At 38.7% G+C, this 18625-nt stretch overlaps 1 protein-coding gene across 2 annotated transcripts; it reads left to right on the top strand.

Moving 5' to 3' along the window:
* Positions 1-9169: 9169 nt before the first annotated feature.
* Positions 9170-16247, top strand: LOC146511465 (phospholipid scramblase 1). 2 transcript variants are annotated; one of them, XM_085173154.1, is made up of 7 exons: positions 9170-9286; positions 9932-10025; positions 12349-12391; positions 12484-12704; positions 12879-13040; positions 13549-13710; positions 14102-16247. In XM_085173154.1, exons 2-7 carry the CDS (start codon positions 9957-9959, stop codon positions 14129-14131), a joined length of 687 nt encoding a protein of 228 aa, XP_085029280.1. In that variant the 5' UTR covers positions 9170-9286; positions 9932-9956; the 3' UTR covers positions 14132-16247. The 2 variants fall into 2 exon arrangements, with proteins under 2 accessions (XP_085029280.1, XP_085029279.1); XM_085173153.1 differs by lacking the exon at positions 9170-9286 and adding an exon at positions 9294-9677.
* Positions 16248-18625: the final 2378 nt, after the last annotated feature.

Genomic DNA, 18625 nt, shown 5'->3' on the forward strand with positions numbered 1-18625 from the left:
TTTTACATGTCAAAATTCAACAAGGGTTAGGGGAGACAAAAAACAAACCTAAAAATAATAACTATATTTGCAAAACAATTTATTTCCCTGTCTGCTGTTACAACCAAAATTTGAAAATAAAAACATGCGCTATTTTTTTTCTTTTATCAGCCTCAGCGTGAGGGTGTTTTCCACAATCAAGTTTTACGGTGTGCCAGCAGGAAACCATGTCCACAGGGACTCTCTGGAGAAAGAGGTGAGTACCAGGTGCTGCGAACCCTCTCATGCTATTACCACCATACTGTCATGGCTTTCTGTCCCATTTCTACCTTGCATACACCCTCCCCCAACCCGCCAGACAACAGGATGGCATCACAACAGCTGCACGTTCGGCAGCTTTGTCCATTTACAGCATATTTTATAGTCTATACGCATGTTTTTCCTCCCTTAGTTTTGTGAAGTGGACACTGCTGTGTGGCCCGAAACACAGCAGACTCATTTTATGTTGACAACTTTTAAACACATGGGCACAGATTTAAAACGGTGAGGATGATTTAATTTTAATTTTTTTTTTTTTTTGCAAGGGGAAGCCGGTAGTGAAAGGTTTGCAATGCGCTGAACAATATTCTGGTGAAATATGGACTTGGAGCACCCTCTACCCATCATGAGTTAAAATGCAGGCCGACTTTGCTCCAGAGTCCTCCCATTCCTATGTCTGTAATTGTCTGGGAGCCAGGCCTTGGTCCTGCTCTCCAGAATTTTAACAGAAACCATGAGAGGGGAGGCTGCTTTAAAGGCTTCATCAACTGTGACCAACCGCCGTCAGCAGTAACCCATGTTATACAGGCTGCAGTTATGACACCCTCAAAGGGCTGCCCATGAGGAGGCAGGCGACAGGGAGGGGGATACAAGGGGAACAGGGCCTCAGAAGTTTCCCACCTTCCCTTGAACCGCAGCCGCACACCCTCGGCAGGAGGTGGACAGGGCCAGCTTTGAAAAATAACACCTTTGTGATCCCCAGTGTTTGGGGATGGATCGTGGTCTGCAGATGGCTCCGGATACTCTCTGTGCGGATGGTTGGGAATGAGAGCGAGCGAGAGAGGGCTGAGCTCTTTTGTATCCATTTTTGTACCTGAAGTTTAAAGATTGAAGTCTGAAGTTTCCAGTTATTTGCAAGTTACCTTAATGGGTCATTTAGTCAATGTTCTATTATTTTTGATCAACGGAAAGTCACAAATGAAAGTGCCGCTAGATGCAATTTTACAATATGCCTCCCCCAACACCATCATAATGATGAATACGGCCTGCAATTAAGTTATACAAAAAGCTGCCATCTTCCTGAAAGTTCACACGCGGCCTGCATATGGCTAGTTAATGGGTGCGAGTGGAAAACTAAGAAGCAGACGTGGGAACTGGGAGCCAACTGAGTTTTGGACAGGGGAGAATAAATTATTATAGGCCAAGCAATAGTGACAGCATTTTCCCCTCAGTCAAGGGAAGAAAACAGTATGCTGAACTTCTAACCCCTGAATCCAAAATCATTTTTAGCTGCAGTTGACAGTCAGTAACCGGCACTTGACAGCAAGCTCACGAAAGCTGGTGACACTTTCCTGGGGCTCAGCGGGGTCCCCCAGTGGTCCAGCCCTCTGTAAAGATGATCGGCTGTTGTGGTGTTTTTCTTTCCTTCGTCTTGGCTGTTTCAATGTGCAATAAAATATAGAGTGTGTTTCATTCCTCTCTCCACTTTATTTACATTTCGCTCTTTTGCTCTGTTTGCTTAGTTGCTAGCACCACATTAAGAGCCAGTATGGGAAATGCCAGTTCAACGCAAATAATTATTTCAAAAAAGGGGAAAAAAAGATGGGTTTTACATTTAAACAAAATAGTCTTTTGATCAATTTTTTTGCCAGCGTTTAAACTTTAAATTTCACATGCACATCATCTTGTAAGGTTTATTCTCCACAGACATAACGTTACAGTATTGGGACAGAGCTTTCAAAGTCAGCATGAGTGCCAGTCTCGGAGCTCAGCAGAGAAGACAGTGCCTCACGAAGGCTTGTGTTGCCTCCAAACAGCTGTGGTGCCTCTTTTGTATTATTTGGAGGGCCTGTTGCCCCTGCTCTATTCAAGGCTTTCACACCAGTCTCACTCACTTCTCACTCCCTGGGTTCCTCCTCACAGGTCATAAATTAAGCGGAGGGAAGAGAGGTCTGAGATCAGAGAAAAAAGATCAGTCAGGGCCTTATTTCAGTTGGTTTTTGCCACATATTCTGTGCTACAACAGCACAGAGAGAGTCTGTTTCATAAGCAAGTGTAAGAAGCAAACCTGCTGCTTGGTGAGAGGTTCCCTAATGTACAGACAAGTCAGTGGATTTGTGAGTTGGAATGGTGCATTTTGGGTTCATCCACTTGGGGCCACACTACTGTTGACACTATATGTTATTTTAATGAGTGTTGCAGCGCAGTGGTTAATGTGGCCACGGCTCGTGGCTCAGAGGTGCTGCGAGGAAGCGTGTGTGTGTGTGCGTATGAGGGAGACAGAGTTGGTGGGGGATGGGGGTGGAGGGGTCACAATATGGTTACGGTGACAAGCGCTGGAATAACTCATACACCTCTCCTGTCAAAACAAAGACTACTTGAAGTGAATGAGGCCAGCAGTGACATATTTTATGGTAACTGGAAAAGCTTTTCTTGGCACGGAATTTTCTTTTCCTTTCACGAGTTCAGTTAGTTCTCATTTTCACAATTCAAATTTTAAAAAAGAAAATCAACATCGTGATGGACATATTGTATTCAGTAAGGTCACCAAACTCAACCCAGTTGTGCATACTGCGACAATGACTTAATGACATGAATGGGGTAAATACTGCACAGTTCAGTGGGTTGCATTGCGTGCTATTATTCCTTTGTGATACAGGGAGATCAAAATTATGAAATATCATGCGGCACATGTGGGATCTATTCAGTGATATCACAAAACTCCCATTGAAAAACGGGTAAATGGCTTTGCATGAGGCTGTGTACAGAACCATATGGACGCCTCCACATCTCCTCATTTCATACATGTTTCTTTTGACATCAATAATGCCTCGGTATCCAGTCGCGCTTGGAACACATCCAAAACAATTATAAAGTTGCCGTGGAAACTGAGGTCCTGTGCCAGGGTGAGGCATACTGTCTCCGCTCAGATAACCACATGGAAAGTCACAGCAAACAAAGCACTTGACAGGGGTGCAGAAATGGGAGAAATAAAGAGAGGGAGGGAGGTGAGGGATGGGCAGAGGTGAAGAGACAGCGATGGAATAACAAAAGCAGCGTTCTTGGACAATAAACGTACAAAATAAATCTGTATTTTTGGGGGGTTTGTTTGTTTGAGGGTGTGAATTATAGACATTTCATGCTAGACAAAAAAACAACCTTGTTGTGACCAATTTAAAGGCCAGTGTTCATAACATAATAAGGCAAAAAAAGAAAAAGAGATTTAGAGATCGAGGTTCAGCAAAGGTCTTAGTTTAAGTGCGGAACAATGCACGTGTTTGTGCTCTTGTGTGCCTGAATGAACATTATCATGGCAAACTAAAACACAGCCTCTTCGGTGACACATGCAATTTTGTGTGCGGAACATTGGGACTGGAGTAATGTATTGTAACCTTATGCTAACCTAATGAACAAGAGGATGAAAGCGGTGTAATGGAGGCATTTTTACATTTATCTTTAGGCTCCTCATTATGCGGTGAATCTGACAACCTCGTTAGGAGTGCACGAAAGATTACCCATGCGGATAAAGAGCACCACCTTCACATAAAAAAAAACAAAAAACAAAAACACACAGAAGAATTGTAGAACAGGTAGGAATGTCAAGAGCAAAGGGTGTACAACTGGTACGCACACACACACACACACTCGTACACAAACGTGCAGATCATTCCCTGGTGGGAGTAACTCGGCTCTGGAAGTCAGAAGGACAATCTGACTGGCTTTCAAAGACCCCTGACGGTCTGTTTATTTAAATGGGAGTAAAGAATGCCACCATTTCAGAGGCAAAGCATTAGTATGGTTTGATCACACTGATGAAGACGTTTCAGTGCTCTGTTTGGGCAGCTGGGATGATAAATGGAATCACCGATGCTACAAATAAGTCTGCTTTATTTCACATTAGATCCAGGGTCTACAAACTCATGCTACATGTATAGCTGTTGGAGGGGGGGAGGGGGGGGATGAATATTTAGGTTTTATAGCAAAACATTTATTTACAGAACAGAGAAAATACAAAGCAGCCTGTAGATTCAGCGCTTTTTAGGTTACATCAGGTCAGCAATCGCCGTAACGTGAATCAATTAAAACGTGTTTTTAGGTGTTTGCGCCTGAAGTGTCAGCAGATCTGTGTGTGAGTCATCATTTGTTCTCATTAGTGTTTCTTGGAGAAATCAGTAGCGCTTGAGGAAATCAGGTAATTTGTATTCACAAATAAGCATACTCGACCCAAACGACGTCATGTCATTTGTAACAGAAAAAATGTTTTTTGTGCGCGTGTGTGTGTGTTTGTAAGGACAAAAATATCTTCTTTTTTTTTCACAATGAAAAAGCAATTTCTACATTGGTCTTCTTACGAACGCCAATGAGGCCGGGCATCATTAGCTCAATACTGCTCTCCAGTGGATGCAAGGTACATTGATACTCTCAAAGTTCAAGCGCACAGGGAGGGTTTTCTACTATATTTGTAGAAATTGAGTCTCAAGGTTGTGAAACGCCAGTGCTTTGCAGTTTAAGATTGTATAAGTGAACCTAAACCTAGTTTTAAAGGACGGTTAAAAACATGACTAAGAAAAAGCTTTTAATAATTTAGGTCTGGGATTAATCCATGTCTAGGAAATCAAGCCAATTTTTTTTGGTTATTCCTGCATGTCTTGGATTATTGAGTTTCACTGTAAGTATGACATATGTTCAGAGTTTGACAAAACAAGACATGACTAAAACAAAGGTCTCTACATCAGAACAGTATTTTGAAATCATATCCTTAAGAGATAGGAAGAAAGAAAAGGAGAAAAGAAGATTACATGGGAACTGGACTGAGAATTTATGAAAAATAAAACAGATTTTAAGTGTGTGAATCCAAATTTGAAACTGTCGGTTCAAATTGCTGTCAGTATGTACATTACAGGTCAGGAGAGAGGTGCAACAGTGGGTGTATAGCCATGAAACCACACTGTAAAAGACAGTAGAGGTGTTCGATGTTCGGAATATTAAGAAATGATCAACACAGAAAAGTACCATCAGATTTTGATACACCATACAATACTATCTGTAAAGGATGTCTGTGATCCCAAACTCAGTGCCAATTCAGTAAAAGCACAGACAATTAATCACTGCCAGTGATGGATTACCCTCCACAAAACTCAACATTATTGAAGCAGTGTGAGATCATCTTGACAGAGAACAGAACAAAAGGAAGAAACAACCAAAGAAGAGCTTTGAATGTCCTTCAGTAAGTCTGGCGAACTATTCCTGAAGACTACTTAAAGAAATTACAACAAATCTTGCTTAACAGATTTCAGGCTGTGCTGATGAATAAAGGCGGCCATACTAAATATTGACTGAAAATTATTAGAACTGTATAAAGTCTGTTTTGTACAGTGCACCCATTTTCACAGTAAAATACAGTATAAGGAAATGAAGGCTGACTTATTTGGACTTAACAAATTCATGCATAGTAGTTTGATATTCTAATAGATCTTAAAACAGGGAGATAAAATCAACTCACACAACTGTTATAAGTCAATTAGTCTTTCTCCTGTGTGAAGGACCTCGGTTTGAGACCTCTAGTCTGACTCTATTCAATCTATAAAAGTTGTGCTCCACTGTCAGGAGAGGACATTTTGGGCCTCCTATCGATGCCAAGAGCACAATGACTTTCGTGAAAATGACAAAAATTATGCAGTTTCCACATTTTATGGCCTCTAGGGAGATTAATAATAATAATTTTCTGCAGATATTATAATTTCTATTGCTAACAATCACATTACTTTTCAATTTAATAGAATTTCAGAAGTTCATCCTTTCTAGTGGACAGCGAGACTTACTACTTCCCATTTTCAACCTACTTCAGGAAGCACAGGGAAGGTGGAGTTAGGTCTGGTCGAGGAAGGGCAGACATTAGAGCAGTGACTTTTGAGGTGCTATGCCATATGAAGGTTTTTTTTTAAATATATATGGCTCTGAATTGTAAGGTAAAGACCCTACTAGATCCTAATAAAGAGAACACCCCAACAATCAAACGAGCCCCTTTGAGCAAGCACTTGGCAACAGTGGAAACAAAAAACTCCCTATAAACAGGAAGAAAATCTCAGGCAGAACCAGGCTCAGGGAGTGGCAGCCATGACTGATTGTGTGTGTGTATGCTAAAAGTGTACTAACTCTTCTGTCGTGTTGACAACCCAACCATCCATCCATCCAACATACAGATATTGATTACATCACACAGAAAACAAGCAACCAGGTTTTCAGAAAAAAATGGCAGACCAAAGATATCAGAGGCAAGTGCTCATCCCTGAAGGTAGCATTAAAACTGAAAATATTCTGGAGCCAAAAACATTCTTTAGCATATCTGTGTTCATGTTTGACTCTGATAACCTTGGATCCACATTTATTGGTTCATAGTTATAGTCAAGACAGATTCTTCAAGATTGGCCATGAAAGGAACAAATTATCTTGATGTCACTGATACGGAGGGAAAGGAATAAAGCCCTCTGTAAGGTGAGACCTCCCTTAAACAGAATGCAATGAGGCTGCTTCAATCTGCTGAGACGGTGTAAAGATGATTCCCTTCACAGGTTGGTGTCTCGTATACCAGTTGTGAAACTAAATCCCACAACTTCAGAGCTCTAGTGGTGTCAACACACCATCCCTCTGTCATGCTATCCATGATCATTGTTAGTGCCTTGGGTGACATGACCATACAACCCAGCTTTATGTGCCTATTGCCAGTGTTGGGGTTGGCACTCAATAAAAAAGTAATGAATTACAACCTAACCATTACTTTTCTTAAAAGCAGTTCAGTATGTTACTTAATTACTCACTGTCACATGATTACCAGTTAGCAATATAAACCTTGTGCTTCAGTCCCACACACCAACACAAATCCCCAACATACATAGAATCTTTCTTTTAGTGTTTACATATGAACACAAAACCCACAACAAAAAGCAAAGAAGAAACCAGCTCAAAGAAACAAATGCCACAGTATTTAAGTGTTACTGTAGAAACACGAACAGGCACAAACAGGCTTCAAGCCTGACTGCTCATCACTGTCTTTGTTACCTGATAAAGATCAGTCTCTGGCTCCTGGGCTGGGCATGCACTCAGCTTTCAAATCACTCTGGGTTCTTGGCTAGCTTTGTGTTAGCATGCCGTCTGTGCAGGTGCTTCCAAAGAGCAGAAGTTGTGTTAGGACTATAAAGCAGTTGTTTCTGTTCTGGACGGTTTACACTTTGCCATCATTCAATTAAACTACAACTAATGTTAAATTATCTGTGGTAAACCACTCCACCATTTTTCTGCTCCGGAACAGGAACTGAAATCAGCTGATTGCAGCGCAAGTGTGCGAAAAATAAAATAAAATATTTTTTTTCTTTTCTTTATAGCTACCCAGCATGTAGATAACAAGAAACTTTGTAACACAAGTAATGACATAATAATGAGTTACATTACTGAAAAATGTAATGTGACACAGTACAGTACAGTAACGCATTACACCCAGCTCTGCTATTTTGTGTGCAGATTAGAGTTTAATCATGTTTAATTAATTTAGTTTATTTAAAATAAATAAATTTAAATGTTAAATTTATGTTTTAGAGTTCATATGTGTTTCCTTCAACTAACTGTTTTAGTAGTAATGAAAAAAATGGAAATCTTACCAATAATCCACACAACACAAATGGAAAAAAATATTATCAATTTCAACTCAAATTGAATTGATGTGATGTAATGTGATGTTCAACATATTTCTTTCAACCACATGACCAAAACAAAAACATCTCAACTTCTCAGTTTCAGTAGAATATAACAATAAGAATGTCTAATATTAAAATTATTTCTGTATAGTGATTTTCAGTATAAAAAAAATGTTTTTCAAAATAGAAGCAGTTAAGCCAAAGACAGATAATCAGGGTATTAATGCCAAATGAGTGAGTTTAAAGCCAGATATACTGCAGGGTACTTACCTTTAAGGAAAGAATCTTAATAAATGCCATCCATGCTTGCAGGAGGCAGCATATGGTTTTAACATCTGAAAGTCCTCTGGACATTGCACTATAAACTTTATTATCAAACAACAATTGCATCATAGCACTAAAACACAGGAAGACACAAAAATAACATCTGAGAGCTTAATCAAAGCACATAAACAAGGGACTGTAAAAAAAAAGTTTACAGTCAAAAGTTCTGTAGTAGAAATCACTGTGTGAGATCAGGTCTGATAAACTGTTGTGACTGATCATATTTTGTCTGCATTCAAAAAAGGTTTGACCTGTACGATGCAAAGAAATTAACATATACGACCAAGAAAAGCTGTTGTATTTTTTTTTAAATATAATATGGATTGAGGCAAAGTAGAAAACTGTCATGTTACTCTTACAAATCAAATATTTACATCTGGAGGGGGGGGGGGGGGGGGGGGGGATTGCTTTTTGCGTTTTGCCAAAGACGGAAGAAACTATCGGCTTGTTATCAGCAGGCAGTTCAAAAGCACACATATGCGATGTGATTACCATACATGGCAAGGGCTGCTTTCTATGAAGGCACCATTAATATTGGTGTAAATAACGTAACTGCTGGGATTTATTGTAGATTGCTTTGTAAAATCCACGACAAGATGCACAAGTAACAGGATATACTTGAGACCGTTTCACAGTGTTGCGTTTCCTCGTATTTATGGTGACATCAAGAGGATGGAAAAAGAAAATACCAGGAAAACCGATATGCTGCTAACGTGTGCATAATGAATAAATTAAATAGCATTAATTATTAATGTTTTCTTTTTCAATTATACTTATCTATTTTTGGTTTGGTTTTGCTTTTGTGTAATGCAAACGCTCTAATCGTGCAAGTTATTCCTTTTTTAATTTGCTCTATATTTTTTAGTTCTACTCAAATCTATTTGCTTCTGCTGAGTTCATTTCTATACTCTCATATCGCCATTGGTGCATGAAGATGGGAAGTACAACCACGTCGACCAATGAGATTCGAGTTTTATTCCATTGGTTTGGTTCCGGAGTGGCCCGTTATTATTTTAAGTAGCAGGTTAAAATCGGTGAGTATTTTTTGTCCCTCTTGTAACATCTGGATGTCTCGCGTCTAGTTAGCACTGCGGAGGGCGTGTAGAGACACTTTCGTGTTGACTGTAGCGCGTCGCTTTGAACGACTGGTTCTATCTGAATCCCAAAGTAGACAGATCGGGGTGCGCTCTCTGCACCAGCTGACGAAACATTCACGGGTAGTAAACATATTTAACGCGATCGGTCACATAAATCTGCACTGACTCGATCTGCTTGCTTGAATACGGTCAGTGTGGCTCACACGGGATTTAGGCCCGCTGTCTTATGTGTAAACAAACGGACTAAGAGGATTTCTCCAGCTGGTGTCTCCCCGTCAGAAGCTCGTCACTTCCAGAACCAACCAAGAATGTCTGTGTCGCCCACCATGTAGGTCTGCAGCCGCTCCCCCACGCTGTGGACTATAACTACATCGCTGTTGGTTAACAAAAGCATATACTGGACCTTAGAGAGCACAACGATGCCCCCAGGCCTTTCTATCGACCTCAAAATACTAGATAGATGTCGAAAATATACGGGTCGTTGTCCATTTGCTTCGGTTTAGCAGCATTTGTTCACGACTGTGATTATACATAAGCAGAAGATGGCGCCATTTCTCAGTTTTAAACACTTTTCATCAACAGGTCTCATCAACTCCCTGTGGACGGTATGAACATGTATGCTGTGCCCAGCCCGGGAATACCAGGCTGTCCCCCAGGATTAGAGTACCTGACGCAGGTTGGTAAAGTACAAGTGACTCTAAATGGAGCAATCTGCATAGCCAAAAGTCTAAATTGATACTCAAGGGCAGACATAATGAGCAATATTACCTTCCTTCTGGTTCCTAATATTAAATAGCCACCTGACACAGCAGAAAATCACATAGCAGTGAAAACTATGGAAACATACCCCGACTTACTCATCCTTTGTGACTACATAGATTAAAACACTGTGTAGCATTGACAATATTTCCTCTAAATTAAATAGCTTAAATTAAATGCTTAACCAAACTTACGTAACTAACAACCCTACATATGTTCACACAGGCATTCTGACATGTCACAGTAGGAGACTGTGAAAAATTGAAGAAAAAGTGACTGATTTCTGTGCAAGCCACACTTGTTACATTTGTTGTTAATAGTGACACTTTTGCTTGCTGTCATAAGTCAACATCTGCCCTGTGAACAAGCTCTGTTGGAAAGAGTTGCTAGTTAGTTGAAGCCACCAGTCTTTTTCTTCATTCCTTGCAGCTTTAGGTCCATTCATTAAAGTTGAGAAGAACATAATGAAGTCCATGGTAAAAGTATATTGATCCACTTAAAATAAAGTGAGATGCGCTGCATGTGTTTATTCCAGAGGGTAAGTTGTTATAATTAGTAAAAGATGTGAGACCGGGCTGTTCTGATCCAATCAAAGGCTGTCTTTCAGAACAAAAAAAAAATCATCAGAGATAGATTGGTACTCATATGCTACACTGTTGGTTCCCACTGCTTTGCTCAGCTTCTAGAGCTCCATTTAAAGTTTGACAAATTTGAACAGTGACAAAACTTATCTAGATTAACTGGCTAGCAAAAGTTCGTAGATGAGGCAGTGGCTCTCACATCCTCACTCTGCTGCCATAGCAACAAAACTTTTCTCTGATCCCTCTGGCCTCGCCTGCGCCTCATTGCCTTCATCCTTTTTTGTTTTAGAAAAAGCTTCTTATGTTCCAGCTTAGTTACCACCAGAGGCCAAAAGTGACAAACACAGTAATGGGAACGCTCCCTCTGTCTCTTCTGGCCTCGCTCTCATAAAATGAGTGTGTGCCAAGTGATTTGAAGTTTATCTGCTGCTTGAATGACCCAAAGAGGGGAGAAAAATACCCTACTACCATTTTTGATAAGAGGTATTATATTTTGGGGGGAATGGATTGACCCAGGGCTCCATAATTATTCTATTCAATTGATTATTTCTATCTGAGATCCAGGGCTACTCATTAAAACAACGAACTATAAAAATAACACTGAAACAAACTGTTTCAGTGTTATTTTTATAGTGCCAAATCACATCAACAGTTGAGTCAAGGCAATTTAATAGTAAAGTAAAAACCCTAAAATAGTGTAGAAAACTCCACCAAAATAACACAACCCCCTATAAGCAAGCACCTGGCAACAGCAGGAAGGAAAACTCCTTTTAATAGGAAGAAACCTATGGCAGAACCAGGCAGGGGCAGATGTAGAAATGTTTTCTTAGAGTTGCATGAGGGTGGCATGGAAATCAGATTAGGTGGCAAAATCAAAGCCATTTCTTTACACATATGCAGGTGTTACCTTCTATAATATGTACTATATATGGATAAATACATCAAATGCAGTAAGTATACACATGTTTCATATAAACATCATCTGTATCTTTCTTATTGGCTTTCACCCAAATAATTAAACATTTCAGTTACTTAAAAAAATGTGAATTTTAATTTTATGTACTGTATAGCCTATATAATGAATAAGCATATAGCCCAATACAATCCAGAAAACTACAGAACATGATGTGGATCAGTTAGAAATACAAGTCTAACTTAAGTTTCACACTCTTCTCATTAGAAATAATCAAATTGTTATACGCCTAAATTTACACAAAATGTTAAAAATGCGCTGTCGGTTGCTACTGACAACAAGAAACAAAGCCGTTTTGCGTTAGGGGCTGAACCATTTTTAATGAGGAAGGGATTATACAGTATATTTTATTTTAGAATTGATATTCAATGCTAATTGAAGCTAGGCTCAAAGTGTTAATGATAGATTATTTTAATAAACAACGCAAATCTTGGGTGGTACTAGAGGTGGCAAAAGATTATTTTAGGGTGGCACATGCCACCCCAGGCCACCACAGTAGATCCGCCCTTGGAACCAGGCTCAGGGAGGGGGAGCTGTTTCCTGTGACTGGGTGGCGGTGAGGAGAGGGAGAAATAATACAGCACCTGTTATTTATGTTTATGCCAGCATATATAACACTACGCCACCAACAGCTGCTCCTCTCAAGTGTTACATAAAAAAATAACATTGCTTATGTGGTTTTCTAGGTGGATCAACTGCTCATCAAACAGAAAGTTGAGTTGATTGAAGGTATAGTACGTAAATAGTTTACTACATGCATATTTTAAGGATGTCTTTAGCGACAGTTGTTCAGTTTTTTGTTTTTCTTTTAATCCATGCAGCTCTTATTGGTTTTGAAAGCAATAATAAGTATGAAGTTCGTAATGTCATGGGCCAGAACGTCTTCTACGCTGTCGAGGAGAACGACTGTCTGAGTCGACAGTGTTGCGGTCCCCTGCGTTCCTTCACCATCCACATCCTTGACAATTTTGGACAAGAAATCATCACTGTCACCAGACCACTTAAGTGCATGTCATGCTTCTTCCCTTGTTGTCTACAAGAGGTGAGAGTAACTACGTTTAGACACATCCTCTTTGTATATGTTAAATTACAGTCTTTCCCTTTGATCACCAAATCACTCATTGTTTACACCTTGCACCACATCTTTGATTTTTACATGTATTTTTTAAAAGCTGACTAGAAATGAAACTCTGTTCTTTAATAACGATTCATTCAGCTGGAGGTGCAGGCTCCCCCCGGCAACACAGTGGGCTATGTGATACAACAGTGGCATCCCTTCTCCCCTAAATTTATTGTTGCTAACGAACACAACGAACCTGTACTGAAAATTCATGGGCCTTTCTGCGGATGGAGCTGCCTTCCAGATGTTGACTTTGAGGTGGGTTTACCCAAACATAGAGAAATCCGTGAAATTTGTGAAAACACAACATGACATGGTTACATTCACACCCACTGGACATTATTTTTTTAAAGGAAGCCTCCTCGTGCTCTGAAGCGAGAAATGTGTTTCCAGTAACACAAGCCCATGGCTTGGATGAAGCCACTGCACAGGGCATGCTCTTGTGTGGCATAGTGTAGGCTTTGTTCCACGGCTCAGCTAGTTTTATTAGATTGAGCTGCGAAGGGGATTTGGGTCAGTGATACAGGCCTTTTGCCAGATCCAAAGAAAGGGTAACTGAAGCATGATATTACCATCCCCTAGCTGCTTTGAACTCATTATGGAGCGTACAAATCTCAGATTTCAGTGGCAGCGGGCAAAAAACAAAATCGAATTATGAGCTGTTCGATGATCCTGTTCCAGTAAAACCAAACAAGTCCAGGAAATGACCTTTACGCTAATGCAACACATGTGCACAATTTGTTTTCTTATGCAACTCTTTCCACAGATTTTAACAATCGATGAAGTCAGCAAGATTGGGAAAATCAGTAAGCAGTGGACAGGGCTTCTTAGGGAGGCATTCACAGATTCAGACAACTTTGGTATCCAGTTTCCCATGGATCTGGATGTGAAAATCAAGGCTGTGATGATCGGCGCATGTTTTCTCATTGTAAGTTCAACCTTCACTTACCTTTTAATCAAAATGATTATATGATGTATTAACCTGTCATGTTAAGGCTTTGTAAAGGATGTAATTTTAGAGTTCTTGAGCTGCAGATTAGGTGTAATTTTCAACACCGTCAACCAGCAGCTGACCGACTGACTTAATGTGTAACTTTGCCCTCATTTAGTGGGAAATGTCATTTAGAATCACCTGAATTTCAACTAATAGAAAACAGAGTTTGCTAAATTCTTTCAATATTTTTTACTTTTCTAGAAAATTGGCAGTACAAATTTTATATATGCTTTGGCTGATGCATTTTAACAGACGATTAAGCATTACATTGTTACATTTTTAAACATTTTTACGAACGCTTTCTTTTTCATTATTTTGCATACAGGATTTCATGTTCTTTGAGTCAACTAACTAGGAGCCAAACCGCATTTCCTTGTACCTCTGCAAGAAGAACGGGGCCTCAAAGCCATGATGATTAGTCCCAAATGCCCTAACATCGAACAGCCTTCAAAGGAATAGTTTAAAGAAAGTACCAAATGGTACCTCAACGTCAACACTTTGCATGAACAAAGAAATAGAAGGTTTGTTTTAGTCTTAGCTGCTCAGGTTTGTTGCAAAATCATGTCATTGGGCTGAAAGTGCAAAATGCAGTTTTAGTTTAGCCAGTGTTCATGAAGATTTCATTATTATAATTATTATCTTGTATTTATTTAAAAGAAATGGGGGGGGGGGGGGGGGGGGGGTTTAATATATTTTTTGCTGTGTGTTTTACATTGTGACCATTAATTCAATCTGGAACCCCGAAAAAACTTTGCTATTACTGCAAAATAACGTTTAGGGTAAAGATACATTTATATACAAGGAAATAAAAACGGAGCACAGTGGTGTAGGAAAAAAATAATTTGGTGTTAATATGGTTAGTATGAAACTCTCATATGCAATTTGGTCACATTACAAGTAAAGATACTAATTTACTTAATCTACTCTGCTTGTATCTACTGTGTGAGAACTAAGGAACTCGTTTAATTCAGTTATCTGTAGTTCTGATATCCAGTGCCCTGGATCAGTTTTTTATTGCTTTATGTTTTGGTCATTTGCCACACATAGCGATGTCTGTGCGCACTGCTTTGAACAAGTGTTTGTGTGTCTGTGAGCTATGATCTTACTTGTCTGTGAACAGAAGTTATAATACCATAAAAAAAAAAAAAAATTCCACAGTTTTTTTTTGTTTTTTTTTAAGGAAAGGGTGGTTGGGAAGTAGAAAGAATGTGCTATAAGCTTGACATACTGTTCTTGTCTTCCCCACTAGAGGGAGCTAGATATTCATTTAAGAATAAGCAGCCCAGATGAACGATATAAATACTTGCTAATGTTATTAGTATCTGATGACATTGTATATTTTTTTGATAAACTCAGGTTGAAATGCATGCTACTACTGTATTACAGTGTTGGTCACTACTGGCTCTGGACGTTACACACCTGCACCTGATACTATGAACATAAAGCGTTCACTGGTTTGTTTTCTTAAATCATTTTGTACATTATATGATTTTAATATCCATATATTGCTTCCATTTTCTTTTATATTACATTTAATTTTGATTATGTTTACCTTTTACATTAATATCCTATATGGCAGTTTTACTTGTATCACACTATTGTAGTTTCCAGTACAATAGAATAATATTTAGCAGAAAATGGACATTGGTACTCTTTCACCATACTTCAATTAAAAATTATAATACATATTAATTGTGGCAATCGGTGTGATTAGGGTTGGTATAAAGTATTGTAGCAAAGGCGTTATGTGTCAAACATTCTTTGTGAAATATTTTTTTCACCATGACTGTGTAATCTGTGACTTTACAAACCTGAAAAATTAGCCTCCATCATAAGCCATTTTTACATATTAATACTTAAGCTTTTATTTTTGTAAAAGTACTATATACTGCCAGTTGGAAGAGATAATATTACTGGTGTAAACTTACAATTTTTTTTTTGGTGTCCAGAGTGTTTTATTCTGCCTTTAATGTATTGACACTTGTTTTTAGAATAGCCATAAGTGGATATATTTCTCTCTTTATAAACATAATTTTTTAAACCCCTTAATTATGCGAAACCTAAATAAAAACTTAATAGATGTCTTTTATGAAGTCTGTTTTTTTTTCTTTGCATACAGTTGGTTAAGATAATACTCAGTTGAAATAAAATCCAATCCCATTCTCGCCACTAGCATGGGCCTTTCTTTTTCTTACAATACAGTAGTAGTATAAGATGCTGGTGCTAGATCCTCTGAAGGCTCTTTGATTGTGTTTAAACGCCAAAAAATTCAGCCAGAATGTGATCTTAAAAAAGGGAACTTTGCTATTTTCAGTCAGTTATATAACAAAAACAGTTAGAGTCCTTATTCTTCTACTTTTGCACTATTACTGTAAACTGATAAACTGTTTAGTCATGCAATGAATGGAAATGAGCTACGCTTAGATTGTGCAAATAGTGCATGGAAAAACGTCAATAAAAAATAAAAAGAACCGTGATGTGTGATGTTCTTTTGATTTCAATACTAAAATGAGTAGAAACTGACCATTAACAACCAGTGATAGTGAAAAGGTTAAACTTTAGTAGGTACTATGAATGAATTTCTTTGTTATAGTCATTTCAATATATTTTATAACAATGCTCAGACCTTGTAAACGGTTATGTAAAGGCACTCTGCTTGGTAACCACCTCCATCTGGTCTTTCATCGGTTTCCTTAAAACATCTTTGTTCATGTTTCTGAATGTAGAATTTTTAATGGAAAAACCTGATCTGAGGTGCAGAATAATCAACAGTTGCATCAAAGAGATATGAAGGATATTATGAAGAGGGAAACGAAAACTATTCATTTTCTCCCTTCTGAAAACTGCTGCAAACCTTCATTGGATAAGTCCAAGTAATTCTCATTTACAACAGCCTTTTCAACAACAGCACCTTTTGTTATGACATTTATTCAATGGAAAAATTATCTGTTGTGAAAATACTCATATGTTTTGATGAGCCTGGTGTTTATGAAAATTATCATTACTAAGTTATATTAAGAGCTTCCTTATAAGGTAACTATTTAAGGGCAAATTTCTCTTATATATAGGGTTTGTATTATACTTAAGAATATGTGTGAATCATGGCAAATATCACGTTTCAGCTATTTTTGTGGTGCAGATGATTTTCATGTTATATGGCAATATTTTCCGGAATACATGATGTCCTACTTCTCTGAGTGGTACAGATAATTAAGCTGTGGTTGGAAAATAGTGTGGAGGAGTGCACGTGGAGGAGGGAGGATGTGATTAAAAATAACTCTTTATGCCATTTTTTCCTTTTTTTCTGATCATAAAATAAAATTCTTCTCATGACATAGGTATGGCAGTGGTTATATTTACAGTAGTACTGAGGTGGATAGATGGTCAGATTGTTGTGGACGGGCGATGTCTATGATAGAGCAAGTCACATTTTCTGTATGTGCAAGTAAGCCTAGCTCTTCTAGGCTTCAAGTGACATCCATTCTTTTATTAAAGGGTTTATGAAAGGGCTGTAACACACACAGATTCTAGATCTGAGCAACCTTCTCAGCCGTGGGCAAAAGATGACAACCAATAGAATTCTAAAAGATAATTTATTAGTACACTGATCATAAAAGTGAAGGGACAAAATAGTCCAGTGTCCCACTTGCAAAAGGGATACAACACACAGTTCAAGCTATGCCACACTTCACTATGGCGACAACTTTAACAGGAAACAACAGTTGTCCTCCAAGACCCAACGCCCTGTAAGTAAAGAGCTGATAATCACTCAGTAAACCAACTCTGCCTTTAGGCTGTGTCACATAGTAGGCCCTGGCCTGCACAGAGAAACAAAATATCACAGCATTGTATTGGGCATAAATAGACCAGAGTATCAGTACAATCAAATACACTGCCTTCAATTAATCCAACCCCATAACAACCACTCGTTCACAGCAATTGTGACACACAAAAAACCTCCCGAACTAGTGCCCAATACCCACAGCAAAGATGGAGATGAGTAAATATAGGCAATACTAGTCCACCATATTACAGGGGCATCACTATGGCAGCTTAGTATAAGCCAGTGTAAACAAGCCAAGTCAGCAAGATGTTTTCTTTGTATATTAGAATGCTAACTTTAGCATTCTAACACAAATACATATACAGTATAGCTACTATTAGCCGGTCTCCTGTTCATAAGGGATTGCTACAAGAATTAGGGATCTGGAATCCTTCATTGGTTTGGCAGATGTATAAACCAATACACTACAGAGAAACTGTGACTGCACGATTATTTGACTTCATTAGTTGTGGAGAAATTTTGACCCACTCTTTTTTACAGTGTTGCTTCAGTTCATTGAACTTTACAGACATTTGTTTATGTACAGCTCTTACAGTACTGGCATGTTAATTAGGTTAAGGTCTGGACCTCTACTGGGCTATTTACTGGGCAACACCTTGATTCTTTTCTTTTTTAGTAATTCTGTAGATTTGTTGCTTTCTTGGCTATCATTGTCATTTTGCATAACTCCGTTTTGGCCATGCTTTAGGTGTTAAACAGACCTCACATTTTATTCTAGAATACTTTGGTATACAGAGGAGTTCATGGTCACTTCAGTGACTTTAAGGTGACAGTTGGTATGAGCTGTGTTTGGTTTTCACCAAATGTGGCAGTGTGCATCAAACATCTCCAAATTGTTCCAGTGTTTATCTTTGTTCAAAAGCAACTTTTCAAAGACATGTAATTTTTAGAGAGTGGAGGCTTTCTTCTGGCAACGCTTCCAGATAAACCATATTTGTTTAGTCTTTCTCCAATTGTGCTTAATGAACTTTTACATTTAATATGCTGACTGAAGCCTGTAGAGTC

The sequence above is a fragment of the Neolamprologus multifasciatus genome, chromosome 9 (genome assembly GCF_963576455.1).
Source record: "Neolamprologus multifasciatus chromosome 9, fNeoMul1.2, whole genome shotgun sequence".
NCBI classification, from domain to species: domain Eukaryota; kingdom Metazoa; phylum Chordata; class Actinopteri; order Cichliformes; family Cichlidae; genus Neolamprologus; species Neolamprologus multifasciatus.

Excerpts from the sequence above, each read along its gene's own strand:
- LOC146511465 (XM_085173153.1), top strand. The coding sequence starts at position 9,658 with ATGTCTGTGTCGCCCACCAT. Across the intron at positions 10,026-12,348 it reads GATTAGAGTACCTGACGCAG|GTGGATCAACTGCTCATCAA; the intron begins GTTGGTAAAGTA and ends GTGGTTTTCTAG. Across the intron at positions 12,392-12,483 it reads GAAAGTTGAGTTGATTGAAG|CTCTTATTGGTTTTGAAAGC; the intron begins GTATAGTACGTA and ends TAATCCATGCAG.